Genomic DNA, 15,037 nt, shown 5'->3' on the forward strand with positions numbered 1-15,037 from the left:
TCCTTTCTTCTCTCTGATGATATCAGGTGACTAAGCCACTACTTTGTGACACGTAAAAACAAAAAGGGCTTTGATATGATTCTACATTTGAATTGGTTTTGTTGTTTTTACTTTACTCATAAAATGTAGAATTTTCATAGAGAAAATATGAATAGCTAGTTGGGAGTGAAGTAAAAAGAAAATGTGTTACGTTGCTGTTGTTGTTACTGTTGTTTTCAGTAAACCTGAAGGATATCTTTCTTGAGTCTGTCAGTTCATTAGTTAGCAAGCTACTTCCTGCATCACAGACAACAACACCTTATTTGTTTGTGTGTTTTAAATACATTGCAGAATGTATGAGTCACAACAACAAGGAAGTGTCTTTCCTCTCGAGTAGTATTGATTTTACTGCTGCTAAAATTGTGGATTGACTTATTACATATATTGTTGTACTGAATGCAAAATTTCTGCGCCATGGCCCTTACACAATGGCCTCACTGAAAGTGCCCCCTGCTACGATGTGACAAATCAATGATTTGTAGTCATTTGCCACATTGTGGTTTTCTAGATTAGTTGATTATTATGTGTAGTAACAATTAAAAACAAATAGCATCTTTAGTTTGTGGGTAAAGCATTTTACACTTGAAGCGAGAAAACTATGATAAAGCCTTATTTTTTTTCATGAATGAGTTATGTTATGTTATTTATTGTTTTTAGGTTATATATCAGATGATACATAGCCAGAATCAAGATTATTTGTTAAAATACAACTTCTGGAAGAAGACTGTTTTTTGTTTTGTTTTGCTTTATGGTTTTGTTTTGTTTTAGAAAATGATTTCTTCTTCTTCTTTTTTTGTCTAAGTTCGATTTGGTGGAATAAAAAGTAGGCCTTTTTAAGGCATGTCAAGGCTTTGGAATAATCTGAAATTTGAATTTGGGATATGCCAACAAATCTGTGTTAAATATTGAACTTTTTTTCCCTTGAAAGTCCATTTATCCATTTTCTTAACCGCTTGTCCTCACAATGATCACGGGGGCGCTGGAGCCTATCCCATCTGGCTTCAGGCAGTAGGCGGGGTACACCTTGAACTGATTACCAGCCAATCGTAGGGCACACAGAGACAAACAACCATCCACACTCACAATCACACCTATGGACAATTTGGAGTGTTCAATTAACCTGCCATGCATGTCTTTGGAATGTGGAAGGAAACCAGAGTACCCAGAGAAAACACACGCAAGCACGGGGAAAACATGCAAACTCCACCCAGGAAGGCCGAAGCCCGGACTCAATCTCAAGCCTTCTGCGCTGGAAGGTGGACGTGCTAACCAGTTGAGCCACCGTGCCTTCTTGAAAGTCATCTAATGTAAAAAGACAACACTTAGTTTTCAAACTTTGATGCACTTGATTTGACAGGTATGTCTCACTTTCACGGAGGCACAGTGATATACTGTAAAGTAGTCAACAATCAGAGTAAATAGCTAAAAGTACTGTAGTTATGCAGTAAAAAAAAGAAAAGGTAAAGTAAAAGTCAATAAAACAGCTACAATGGAAATGCAATTGAAAAAACAACCACCATGAGAAGCTTGGTATCATGAGCTTTCTGTGCAATTCAGTTACATAACCTTTAAGGTGCAAAAGTAGTCTCTTCAGTTGTCAAGAGCTCCTGAGACACATCGTGGAGTAGATTTAATTGGTCTGTACATTGAGCAAGACAGCAGCCTTCTACTCAACATACTTTGTTTTCTCCCTGATCACTCTTTCATGTAGTGGGTCATTGACATAGTCCAAGATTGACAGCAATTTATAAAGGTAATTTTCTCCCAAACAGATGTTATGGATTCCACCATTGCTCCATTAACGAAACCATATTACCCCAGCAGCTTGTCCAGGCATGTAATGTTACTCTTTATGTGCCGGTGTATTGTTCATTGTTGTTCAGGTCTCTCCGTTTGGGTAAGCACATACCGGCAATTCGGCCACATTTGAGCAAATTTTCCCTCCCAGGAAAAAAAAAAGCTGACGTTTACATTGCGATCCTGTGGCGTTTGCTAATCAGTACACAAAAGCAACTTGTGGCTGCTTCACCTTGATAACACACCTGCTCACAATATCCTGATCATCTTACAGTTTGTAGCAGAGAGGAAAATCATAGCGCTAGCTAGACCAACCACCATATACTCACTGGACCTGGCTCTGTGTAAGTGCAAGAGAATGATTAAGGGCGCCTTATCTGAAGAAATGGACAATTTCAAGATGGCCGTGACAAGGACAATGTGGAGGAACGATTCTTTTATGAGAAGTCTGAGCAAGCGAGTTACACTCCAAGCAAATTGTTTCAAGGAAAACTCGTCGTTTGGATTTTGGTGTCTTTTGTGACACCAGCTCCTTTAAGGCGCACCTTGACAAGTCTTGGCATTCTGTGTTTTTTTAAAGTATTCATCCATATTGACAATTTAACTTGTTTTTTTGTAGATTAGAATAAAGCAGAAATGCAGTTATGTTAGCTGCAGTTATGTTAAGGAAGTACAGTCTACAGCAGAGGTGGGCATCGAGGGCCGCAGTCCTGCAGGTTTTGCGTGTTGCCCTTCTCCAACACAGCTGATATATGATCAGCTCATCAGCAAGCTCTGCATAAGCCTGATAACGATCTTGTTGATTGGAATCAGCTTGTGTTGGAAGTGAGAAACCTACAAAACCTGCAGGACTCCGGCCCTCGAGGACCGAGATTGCCCACCTCTGGTCTACAGCATATACGTTTCCACTTTGAAAACATGACTTTGCGTCACCACCACCGCTGCAGCACATGTTAATGGGGTAGATGCCACGGACTTCCAACTTCCGGGTTTTACACATCAACGACGTTTCTGGCCATTGCTGGCCGCGTTCCAACACTCACACCCCCACCCATGCGCCCCCGAACCGCACGCTCACTCTCATCGGCAGGAGGGCGTCTCGGCTATCTGAAATGCTTTGGACACTGAGACAGACACTACACACTTGCAACCGAGGGGCACAAAGGCGGAAGCGCAAATACTGGGACGAGGCCCACACTTCGCAAACCGGAAACGGAAACAAAGTTGATGGGTGAAAACCCGAAAGTCGGTAGTCCCGCCTCCTCCGTGGCATATAGTCCATAGTAATACCATGTGAAGAGAGCCCACAAATTCAAATTTTGTTATTCAAAACCTCTTTTCTTAATTTTTGAGACAGTACATGTATCCCCCCAAAATAAGAAAGCCGTTAAAACTATTACTTTATGGCCTTTGTTTAACTTTTTAATTTAAAATCCCATGGGCTCTTCTTTCTTTTCATCTACCGGTAATGCAGGTGTCACCAATGTGATGACTGGGGGCACCAGTTAGCGCCCTAGCACATGAATAGCCTGTGTGCTACTCACCAGTGAGGGGACATTAGGATTTTCTAGGAATTGTAGAAGTGAGTGTAAACACTGGCAGGATTTATAGAGATAAAGTGTTGCATAATGATATTAGTTTCCTCATTGAAAAATCACTAACATGAACAATGCTTTCATATTATTATTTACTATTAGTAATAACATAAAATAATATTATTATAGGTAATTTGAGTAAATTTGTTGTTTCATAAGACTTTCAAAATGGTTAGTGACCCCTGACCTAATGTGTCATAAAGATTGTTGTAAATACTTTCTTTTTCTTCTTGTGAAGAAAGCAAATTAAGACTTCTGCAGTTTTATTGGTGGCCATTGATGGTTTGGGATGGACTATTAACAATGCGGGGGAATCATATGGAACTATAGAATTGTATATTAGTCCTGCACTTGTGTTGAGTGAAAGTCCCCCATGAATGTGGCCTGTCCCAAACATTGACTTAGAATTGTTCAAAGGAAAGGCAGTCCAAGCGAGTGACCAAAATTTGGTACAATGTTGTGTAAGTTTTTTTTTTTCCTGTACGTGTAAATGCTATGGTTTACAAAATACATATGGGTCAAAGAATACACAAGATGGCTGTTGTGGAATCGGGATCTACAGTATATCCTAAAACTTAATAAAAGGTATGGATATAGATTAAACGATTTATACATATAGGATTAAAGGGAGTATGGTAATAACCGCTCTGAGATGTATTTAAGATGTCAAACCCGCTACAATTTTTGATTTGTACTGACTGACTGGCTGTGTTAACCCTGGAGAACCCAAGAACCCTTTTCTTCTTTGGAAAATTCTGAATTATACATTAAATGACTGCTATAAGTTCACTGAACACCAAAATATGTTTTTTCAATTTAACCCTTGTTTTTTGAACTAGCTCAGAGTTGCTAATTTATCAAAATATATATATAAAACATACTCCTAGGCATTCTGCAACATGATATGAAATAGATTAACAAAAAAAAATTAAAAATTTACCATCTGATGGTTGGCTGAGAAGATGGTTTTGTTTGGATTGATTTCCAGCTCAACAAAACAGCATGTTGCCAGCCATCTTGTCACCACCACTCTGGCTAATGTAAGTGCAATATTCATCCACTAGATGGCCCCATGCAGGGGTCAGAAGTGGCACTCTGGACTTTTGAAGTTAAATTTGTAAAAAAAAAGAAAAAAAGAAAAAAAAAAGGTATTTGTTATTTGAGTAGCAAAATTTATAGGGGCCAAATTTGACCCCGTGGGTTCTCCGGGGTCAGCTTTGAAACTGGAAAATCAATAAGAGAGGACTTTCCTGCAATTTTTACCCTTTTAATGATACGATCATACGTCATCTGAAATTAGGACAGGAAACAGGAGTACGAGAGAGGGAATACCCACAGTGCCACAGTCCGGGAATTAAACAACGTAGACTCGCCATGGTGTGGGTGCTTAACCACTGAGCTAAAAAAAAACACCCTAAGCGAGGACTTAGATAGACCGTTTTTAATTGAATCAGTAATCTTGGAATAATGATTTGACTATTGTTGGGTCCCAGCACATGCTGTGGTTAGAGGCAAGGAGGTGGTCGACAAAGTAGTGAAGAAAATGCTGGAAATAAAATGTATAGCAAATAGGCTCGTGTATTAGGCCACAGGAGGACTTAATCCAACACAAAGGTTAACAAACAGAAAAGAGCAATTAGCAGTGTGGTGTCTGCCAATTTCCTAGGATGTAAGTTAACCATGTTCTTTTCAAGTAGCCTATAATACACGATACACAGATCGACAGTGGTGTGAAAGGGGAAGATAAATTGGAATACAGAGTACAAGTATATTAAAAAGGAAGAAGGGATGCCGAATGATAGGATTAGATCTCTTCGTAATGATACAGTTTGCTTTGACTTTGAGTTACAAAGCCTCCTAAGTTCCTGTACAGAAGGGGGCGGTATGCACCAAAAATATGTAATCTGCCGTTAAACTAAGGAGAAGAAGTAAAGGGGCGGGTTACTCGTCAGAGACACACAGCCGCACATATCAGCTGCACGACGCGCGTGTTTAGAAATCTTTCGAACTTGTGCGACACGCTTTGCTTTAACACCAGAAAATGAGGGAAATTGTGCATCTACAGGCTGGTCAGTGCGGAAACCAGATTGGGGCTAAGGTTAGTCAATACCGTTGTCGAACGTTTTAAATTGAAGTGTTTGGTGTTTTGTTCCGGGCAGGTTAAAAAAACTAGGGTGATTATCTACATCTTTACTATCACAAATGTTGGTTTAATTTCAATACTTGTAAAGCCTGCCTATCATTTTGAAAGGTATTCGAGCAGTATAGCTCAGACTTTGAACGAACTCACTCGTTGCTGTCCTGGTTCCCCCGAAAACTTTTGATTGTCAGGCAATACTTATGATAAAAGCTGATTCGTCTCAACATGTTTGCTTGAAGGCCACAATATTACCAAAAATAATTTAGCCAAACTAGTGTGTCTCTTATGCTGCCCAAAGCGCTTTCACTTGATAAAAGTTTGAAAGCTGGCCTTTGTTCAACATAATGGCTCATCACGTGGCAAAAGACCTGCTGTTATGTTTGATGACTTTGATATGTTCCTATTAAGGGTCCCTATGAAAAATGTTACCTATAAAAAATGTTGCGTAAACAAGTTATTTGAACGTTGCTTACTTTTTTGTTGTTTTTTTTTTTTGGTGGACACGTGTTTGGTAAAAATATACATGTGAATGTGACGAGCCAGCTTTTTTTCTGTCACTACAGAAAAAGCCACAGATGTGGCTATTTTTCTTTTTACTTTTAATTTAGAAATGTGTTACTATTTTATCTCAGTCTAAGGCATCGTCTATGTTGTAAAAGTGGCGTACCATATGGAATTGAAATATGCATTTTAAGCATACCTGCCAACTTTTGAAAGTGAAAAAGCCTAGTAGCTAGGGTCCAGGGGCCGCATGTCGACGTCCGGTGGGGGGTTCAGGGGGGTGAAGCCCCCCTGAAGCCAAAGGATTTTTAGCATTTTAAGTGTCTCTCGTTCTCTCTCTAACATTGCACTGTACTGTACGTATTCTCTCTATTTTATTAAAAGTTTTTTTCAGTACAAACCAATGCCGTTTATTTGTATACAAGCCTTAAACATACTTATATAAACCTTCAATATACTTATATAGGCTTTAAACATAAATTATAATACAAAATATAGCGCTGAAGCAACTTACGAACGACCGCTCGGAACGGAACTCGTTCGTATGTTGGGGAGCGTCTGTACTTCGCGATCTCGTGGTGGAATGTTTTTCATTCTTTATTTACGATTTTAATTTTTTTTTTTTCAAGGGGAAAACCGTAGTTTTTGTAATGCAACCGTAACACCGTAATGGGTTCAAGAAAACCGTACTCATTACGGCAAAACCGTAGTAGTTGGCAGGTATGTATTTCTGCAACGCAAATGCTTCCTTTACACTGTAAAAACAAATGGTGTATTATATTGCTTTTGCCGGTGGCTAGAAGATAAACCAGGCATATAAATGACATTTCATCACATTTTTTTAATCAAATCAATCCCCACATATCAAATTCCAACGATTCAAAATCCAATGCTTTTCAATGAGAGAGCAGCTTCCTTTGACAGAATTAAGCGCCATCTTGACTTAAACTCGAAGTAAACTCGGAATTGTCAGTAATCCACAAATAGACCCAGGTTTGGGAAAAATAGTTTCAGGCTTTTATCTTTTCTTGGAGTACTTGTATCCACTATCTATGCCAGCTGTACACATTTCTGGTTTGTTACAGTTTTGGGAGGTGATCAGCGATGAGCATGGCATTGACCCAACTGGCACATACCATGGTGACAGTGACCTGCAGTTGGATAGGGTTAATGTCTACTATAATGAAGCTTCAGGTAAGATACAATAGCCTATATATTTAAACTAGCTAGTAGCTGCCACTATATCTATACCTCTCTGCCTTCTCAGGTGGAAAATATGTTCCCCGTGCTGTATTGGTTGATCTGGAGCCAGGCACAATGGACTCTGTGCGGTCAGGACCTTTTGGTCAGGTCTTCAGACCAGACAACTTTGTCTTTGGTGAGTAGTTTTGAAATGTATTGCATTTTTTTGTATCAGAGAAAAAAAAACATTTTAGCAATTTGCTTTTCTCTGTAGTAGCAATATTATTCCATTCCATTATTGTAGTGTTGTACAGCTCAATCTTGATTTTTCTTACAGGCCAAAGTGGCGCCGGTAACAACTGGGCTAAGGGTCATTACACGGAGGGTGCAGAGCTAGTGGACTCCGTTTTGGATGTAGTGAGGAAAGAGGCTGAGAGCTGTGACTGCCTCCAGGGTTTCCAGCTCACACACTCTCTGGGTGGTGGTACTGGCTCCGGAATGGGCACTCTGCTCATTAGCAAAATCCGTGAAGAGTACCCAGACCGCATCATGAACACCTTCAGCGTGGTGCCTTCTCCCAAAGTATCCGATACGGTGGTTGAGCCCTACAACGCTACACTGTCAGTTCACCAGCTGGTAGAGAACACAGACGAGACCTACTGCATCGACAACGAGGCGCTGTACGATATCTGCTTCCGCACCCTCAAGCTCACCACTCCCTCCTATGGCGACCTTAACCACCTGGTCTCTGCCACCATGAGCGGCGTCACCACCTGCCTCAGGTTCCCTGGACAGCTCAATGCTGACCTGCGCAAACTGGCTGTCAACATGGTGCCCTTCCCTCGTCTGCACTTCTTCATGCCAGGCTTCGCCCCCCTCACAAGCAGAGGCAGCCAGCAGTACAGGGCTCTCACTGTGCCTGAGCTCACCCAGCAGATGTTTGATGCCAAAAACATGATGGCCGCCTGCGACCCACGCCAAGGTCGCTACCTGACCGTGGCCGCCATCTTCCGTGGCCGCATGTCCATGAAGGAGGTGGATGAGCAGATGCTCAACGTGCAGAACAAAAATAGCAGCTACTTTGTTGAATGGATCCCCAACAATGTCAAGACCGCAGTGTGTGACATTGCCCCTCGGGGCCTCAAGATGGCCGCCACCTTCATTGGCAACAGCACGGCCATCCAAGAGCTCTTCAAGCGCATCTCTGAGCAGTTTACAGCCATGTTCAGGCGCAAAGCTTTCCTCCACTGGTACACGGGCGAGGGCATGGATGAGATGGAGTTCACCGAGGCAGAGAGCAACATGAATGACCTGGTGTCAGAGTACCAGCAGTATCAGGATGCCACTGCTGAGGATGAGGGAGAATACGGTGAGGAAGATGAAGATATGGCTTAAAATTCCCTCTCCCCTATCCGGCCAATTGGTATACCGGTATTTGAAATGTGTTCCAAGTCTTCCAGGTTTCAATGCTCTCATGTGAAATTCAAAGTTTTGTGCATGGTTAAAGTTACATTTTGAGTGTATAATTTTGATGCACTTGATGACAGACTTATTCGTCCCCCCATAATTTTTTTCACAAGCATTTCCCAAGTGCTGTTAAACGGGAGCAATGCATTTTAACATAGCTTTTACAACATTCCTACTTTAACTTTGGACGCTACCAATAATTTTATTTGCACACAGGAACAAAGTTGTTTCAGACAAAACAAAAATAAATAACAAAAAAATTAAATAAAAAAATGACCAGATGTATGTATGTATGTTTTGGGTCATTAAGTAAAACACACATAAATCCTAGTGAAGAACTTCAGGCTCTTTTCTTATCCTGGAAAAAAAAACACGCATGCCAATTAGCATTAGGGCAGCTAATCATTTCGAATCTTTTTTTTTTTTTGTGAAATTATTTTTTAATGTGCACAAATACAAATATTTCAAGGATCCAAAATGAAAGTATAGGATGCTTGGAAAAGCTGTGTTAGGAGAGCATTGCTCTCTTAAATGGCACATAGGAAATAATTTGTGTTTTCATCGGAAAATGGTTCGCTAATAATTCTGTCAAGTGTAGTGTTTTACATAAAACATTTGTGATTGTGTCAGTGTTTTTCAATAAAGCAAATGAGTGAAATATGAAGTTTAAAGCCATGCTTCTAGGGTCAAATACATATATTATTCATACATAATCAGCAAGAAATATAACATGGTTTAAACTGCGTTAAGTTGGATTCAGAAAAGGTTCTTGAATAGTGTAATTATGGCTGTGGTCACGAGGTGGCAATGTTGGCTAAAACTTTTTCTTCCACATGACGTAAATAAGGACGCTTGAGGCTAAAGCCAGCAGGGTCCAGCAGCACACTTTCTTCAGCTGACCCTCCAAGTTCTGTTTCTCTCCAAAGCGTGACACAAAGCCACCCTGGCAGAAAACAGAAAAGTAGCATTAAGGACAGTTTTCAATAATCATTTGGAGAGTATCCTTAAAGTTTTGACATTGACAGACAAGCTGTTAATTTATAAAGCTGGATTTCACAATTTTGTGGCATGATCATGTCAAGCATCTTTAAAGGACTACTTAAAGGGCAAGTCAACCCAAATGTTTTTTGTGTGTGTGTGTGTGTTTTAAACTATGATCTAAGCAGGACTGTACTATGCAGCCCTATTAGTCTAAACACTTATTACAAGTCTTTACAAACAAAAAAATTGATCATGGATTTCGTTATAGATTCAGGGCCCACAATTTAAATGGACTGCTTTTTATATAGCGCTTTTAACTATATGCTGCCCAAAGCGCTTTTCACCATTCACACAAACCAATGGCCGACTGCTGCCATGCAAGGCGCTGCCAAGTCTATTGGGAGCAAATCGGGGTTCAGTGTCTTGCTCAAGGACACTTCGACATGGTCACCAGGGGTGAGGATCAAACCCACAACCTCACGGATGGGAGACGACCACTCAACCACTGAGCCATGCCGGACCACAGCCCCATTGAGAATTTATAGGGTATTATAAATTAGTGATTTCAAGTATTCGTGTTTATTTTTACATAATTAGGGCTTCCAGCTCATAAAACCCACAGAAAACGAGATTTCCAAAAATTAGAATACTGTCAAAAACTCACCATTTACTTCTCAGAATAAACAAAATTAAGATCACATCAAATCAATCTAAATATTGTACTTTCAAAACGATGTCAATCTTTAATACTTTGAATTTCTTTTGCCTTAATAACTGCCCTAATGCGCCGTGGCATCAAGGCAATCAGTCTGTAATTGCCCAGGGGTTATGGAAGCCCTGATCTCCTTAATGGTTGCTGTCAGCTCTTAAGGTTTTGGGTCTGATGTCCCTCATTTTCCTCTTGATAATACCCTATAAATTCTCAATAGGTTTGAGATTCGATGAGTTGGATGGCCAGTCGAGCACTGTGATGGCATGGGTATCAAACCAGGTTTTGGTGCTTGTGGCGGTATGGACGGGCCGGAAGATGAAATGTGCATCTCCATACAGATCCTCAGCAGAGGTAATCATGAAGTTCTCTAAATTAAAACATTCTGGTAGAGTGTTGCTCTGACCTAGGATTTAAAAAAGCGGAGTTGACCAACACCTGCACTGGACATTGCACTTCAAATCATGACTGACTGACTGGATATTTCACTCTGGACCTCAAAGCAGCTTGGATTCTGTTCCTCACACATCATCCTCCAAACCCTTGTACCTCGATTCCCGAATGACTGGCACACTTTCATTAGAAAAGAGGCCTTGGACCACTGGCCAACAGTCCAGTCCTCCTTCTCCTTGGCCCAGTTGAGACGCTTCCTATGATGGCTCAGGCTCATAAGTGGCTTGACCCGAGGAACCAGACTGTTGTGCTAGGACTCCTGCCTCATTCCACTCTTTCTGTATCTCTGACAGATTCTTGAATCTGCTCTGTTTGATAATCCGCTGAAGCCCACGGTCATCTCTTTAGGTGGTGCATCTTCTCCTGTCACATTTTGCCCTTCCACTAGACTTTCAAGCTTAGAAACAGCAGTCTGTGAACAACCAACCTCCTTGGCTATGAACTTTTGTGACTTACCCAGCCAATTCATACCCTATCAATGATGCTCTTCTGGCCAGTTGTCAAGGCTGCAGTCTTCGCCATATTGAACCAAACTGAGACAATTGAACCAAACTGAATCAATTTAATGACAAATTGGTAAGCCTGTGTAGATGCTTTGAGTTTAGTAGATGACACTCAGTGTAAAAAAAATCATGTCCTGCAAAATCTGGGATGATTTCGTAACAGTATTAAAAAAACATGTGAAATCCTGTTTTTGTGGGATTATGAGCTGGAATCCCAAATTATGTAAAAATAAACAAATTAATACTTGAGAACACTTACATTGTCGGCCCTGAATTTATAATCAATAGAAGTTTGACTTTTTAAATGGAGTTATGGAAATAAAATAACTTTTCCATATTATTCTTGTCATTGGCTCAGCCCTGAGCAATTGTGATGCCATTTGCAGTCATGAGCAAGTGGCAAAATGGCCATCCCCTGAGATGGATTAAAAAAAAAAAAAAGGAAGGATTTTGCTGCATAATTCATATACCACAAATACAATACAGTATTATTCAGAACACTGTGTTTAGTCTATCGGGGTCACATACAAGTGAAAAGGCAATTTTGCATGTTCTCCAAATTAAATGTGGCTCCAATTGAAAATTACATTTAACTTATTGCAAAACTAATTGAATTGTTGAAATAACCGCTGTCGACATTATTTCAAACACTAATTTCTCCTTTGCTGATATTTTTGGGGTTTCAAAAGGCCTATATATCAGTTGGAAATTACAGGTATTATATGTAGAGTATACCTACTTATGTTTTAAAGAAAAGGGACGTTTTTGTTCAAAGTAACCATAGTATTTCTTACTTGATGGAAAGCACTTGCAGTCAATAGCTGCTTGAAGTCTAGTCAACATCGCCAAAATTTTGCCGCCTTAGTAGATGCTTTGCCAGACCTTTATCACAGGTACGGTAAGTTAACAGAATATAATTGAAGCATTGACGCACCGGTCAGTGTGGTTTACAGCAACACTGCATGTCATTTGCAGATGTAAAAGTTGCTCATGAGAATTTAACTTAAAAACTTTTTTTCTGTTTATATATGTATGTATGTATATATATATATATATATATATATATATATATATATATATATATATATATATATATATATATATATATATACAGTACAGGCCAAAAGTTTGGACACACCTTTTCATTCAATACATTTGCTTTATTTTCATGATTATTTACATTGTAGATTCTCACTGAAGGCAGCAAAACTATGACAAATAACGAACACATTTGGAGTAATGTACTTAACAAAAAGGTGAAAATACTAAAATTAATACATAATTCTCTGATTACTTATTACTTACTTATTACTGATTACTTATTCGCACATTCTTGGCAATCTCTCAATGAGCTTCAAAAGGTAGTCACCTGAAAGGATTTTCCAACAGTCTTTCAGGAGTTCTCAGAGGTAAGAATGTCAAGAGTATGCAAAAAAAGTAACCAGAGCGACGGATGGCTATTTTGAAGAATCTATAATATGAAACATATTTTTAGTTATTTCACTTTTTTTTTTGTGAAATACATAACGCCACATCAGTTCATACATAGTTTTGATGCCTTCAGTGAGAATCTACAGAGTAACCAGTCATGAGAATCCCCCAAAAAACAACCACCACGCAAGACCCTGCCCCCCTCCCCCAATACTTTGAACAACCACCTTTTGCTGCATTCTATATGTACATAAATGTAGAATGTGCGAAACAACCCAGACCCACCCCCACCCAAAACTTTGTACAACCACTTTTTTGCTGCAATTACAGCTGCAAGTCTTTTGTGGTATACTGTATGTCTGTCAATTTTGCACACCCAGAGACTGATTGTTTTGCCTATTTTTTATTGCAAAAACAGCTCATGCTCAGGTTGATTAGATGGAGATTGTGAACAGCAGTGTTCATATCTATCCACAGATTCAGGTCTGGAATTTGACTTCACCATTCTAATACCTGGTGTATATGTTTATTTATGAGCCATTCCATTGTAGATTTTGCTTTATGTTTAGGATCACTGTTTTTGCTGGAAGACTTTGCCCATGCAATCGAAGTGTTAGATGTGATATGAGCAGGAGTACAGTTTAAATTTGACTTTTTGCCAACAAATTGTCACTCCATGAGAGGATACTCTAAGACACTGATGCTCCAAGACACTGCTGTGCCCATCTTAGCGGAGCCCAGTATGCCAAATTGGCTAACGTATAGCAAGCCTTAAAATCACAATCTGACAGCGTTTGCGCTCCTCAGCAGGTACGCTGTTATGAAAATAGAGCCCTAAGAGTTAATCTTTTGTTTTGTTTCAAATCTGTTGTAGTGTTTGTTAATTAAAAAAAAATAAAGTGTGAATACTGCACCTTAACATATGACTACATACATTCAGATTGTGAATACATACCCATCCTCCCTTTTCTCTGATATCAGGGCAGATGACCCTCTCCACATAAGCACCCACACAGTCCTTCAGCTGAGGCATAATCGCCGCCATGCCGTTCTCATGGCAATGCAAGGCCATCTGGCCAGCTAGAATATAGACCGACAATACTGCGCTCCATGCCAGGTCCCGGCGTCGCCCCCCAGGGTCGCTGGGGAAGAAGTGTTCATCCAGGATCCTCATGAGTGTAGGACAGGCTGTCTTCTCGGTCACATCCTGGAAGACACGTGGCCAGCGCTTGAAGAAGATGGGAAAGCGTGTGAGGAGCGCATCCCCAGCGTAGCGAAGGGCGGCAGTGCAAACAGTGGGAGCGGGACCCATGGTTCCATCTACCCCGCCTGTGATCACATAGTCGATGTAGTCATGAGCCATCAAGAAGGCCTCTCTCACCAGCGGGTCGGGACTGCTTAGACCCGGCCTGGCCTCTGATACCTCTGACTGGCACATTGTCGTTTCACTAATCAAGCTCTATTGCCATTGAGAAGCAGGTGGCAGATGGCCATTCTTTAAGTCAATGTGATCTGTCCTGCCTACTTGGGAATCCTTCAAACTCACCTCCTCCTGTAAGCAATATAGAGTGCACACAAAACAGCAGCAGGTCCATTGGTGTGTGTCTGTGTTATACCGAGTCAACTTGTCCCCCTGCTAGCTAAATATAGAGCCCTTGCTAACAGGCCTCTCAAATGTCATGTGCTCAATAATACCCTTGTTTCACATCTCCATGCACAAGTACTATGAGCAGACCGTTTGGCCTTTGTTTACCCACGCAGATGTTTGCCATCTATGACAAATCCACACACATATGTCACTGTTTTATACTTTTTGCTGTTTAAAACATTTGGCACTGCTGTCTGTTTATGTGGCAACCCTCTTACAGGTTTTGGTGTTATTGCCTGCCAGGCTCAAAGCCAACTCAGCCTGCACAAGATAGGTGGTATAACAGAGATGGGAAGTAACAAACCACAAATATTCCGTTACTGTACCGTGTAGTTTTTTCCCCCAGTACTTTTTAATTTCCTGAGTATTTATTTGTGAGACTACTTTTTACTTTTATCATTACATTTTAACATGAGTATCTATACTTTTCCTCAATACATTTTCAAAACAAGGTTGTTACTTTTATTTTAAATGCATGAAAGCAATTAAAATAATAGACTTGGAAGAACAAGCAGCCGTCAATGACTCTTGGCTTTGCCAATCATATGAAGCGTAACACCCGTTCCCCTAAATCCCAGTTTGTGATTTGCT

At 40.3% G+C, this 15,037-nt stretch overlaps 2 protein-coding genes across 2 annotated transcripts; one reads left to right on the forward strand and one right to left on the reverse strand.

Annotated features, from left to right (window-relative positions):
* The first annotated feature begins 5,361 nt into the window (after positions 1 to 5,361).
* On the forward strand, positions 5,362 to 9,385 carry LOC144048856 (tubulin beta chain-like). The gene is made up of 4 exons (XM_077561278.1): positions 5,362 to 5,529; positions 7,158 to 7,266; positions 7,340 to 7,450; positions 7,592 to 9,385. Exons 1-4 carry the CDS (start codon positions 5,473 to 5,475, stop codon positions 8,647 to 8,649), a joined length of 1,335 nt encoding a protein of 444 aa, XP_077417404.1. The 5' UTR covers positions 5,362 to 5,472; the 3' UTR covers positions 8,650 to 9,385.
* bcl2l16 (BCL2 like 16) lies at positions 9,136 to 14,314 on the reverse strand. Its single transcript, XM_077561279.1, has 2 exons — positions 13,754 to 14,314; positions 9,136 to 9,664 (listed from the first exon to the last, which is right to left on the reverse strand). The coding sequence occupies exons 1-2, from the start codon at positions 14,234 to 14,236 to the stop codon at positions 9,536 to 9,538; spliced, it is 612 nt and encodes a 203-aa protein (XP_077417405.1). The 5' UTR covers positions 14,237 to 14,314; the 3' UTR covers positions 9,136 to 9,535.
* Positions 14,315 to 15,037: the final 723 nt, after the last annotated feature.

This window comes from Vanacampus margaritifer, chromosome 3, assembly GCF_051991255.1.
Source record: "Vanacampus margaritifer isolate UIUO_Vmar chromosome 3, RoL_Vmar_1.0, whole genome shotgun sequence".
Lineage (NCBI taxonomy): Eukaryota > Metazoa > Chordata > Actinopteri > Syngnathiformes > Syngnathidae > Vanacampus > Vanacampus margaritifer.

What these genes read in the sequence shown, in the direction of transcription:
- LOC144048856 (XM_077561278.1), top strand. Translation starts at nt 5,473, where the DNA reads ATGAGGGAAATTGTGCATCTACAGGCTGGTCAGTGCGGAAACCAGATT. An exon ending in GAAACCAGATTGGGGCTAAG is followed by an intron (nt 5,530 to 7,157) that starts GTTAGTCAATAC and finishes GGTTTGTTACAG; the next exon opens with TTTTGGGAGGTGATCAGCGA. An exon ending in CTACTATAATGAAGCTTCAG is followed by an intron (nt 7,267 to 7,339) that starts GTAAGATACAAT and finishes CTGCCTTCTCAG; the next exon opens with GTGGAAAATATGTTCCCCGT.
- bcl2l16 (XM_077561279.1), bottom strand. Translation starts at nt 14,236, where the DNA reads ATGTGCCAGTCAGAGGTATCAGAGGCCAGGCCGGGTCTAAGCAGTCCC. An exon ending in TCAGAGAAAAGGGAGGATGG is followed by an intron (nt 9,665 to 13,753) that starts GTATGTATTCAC and finishes GTTTTCTGCCAG; the next exon opens with GGTGGCTTTGTGTCACGCTT.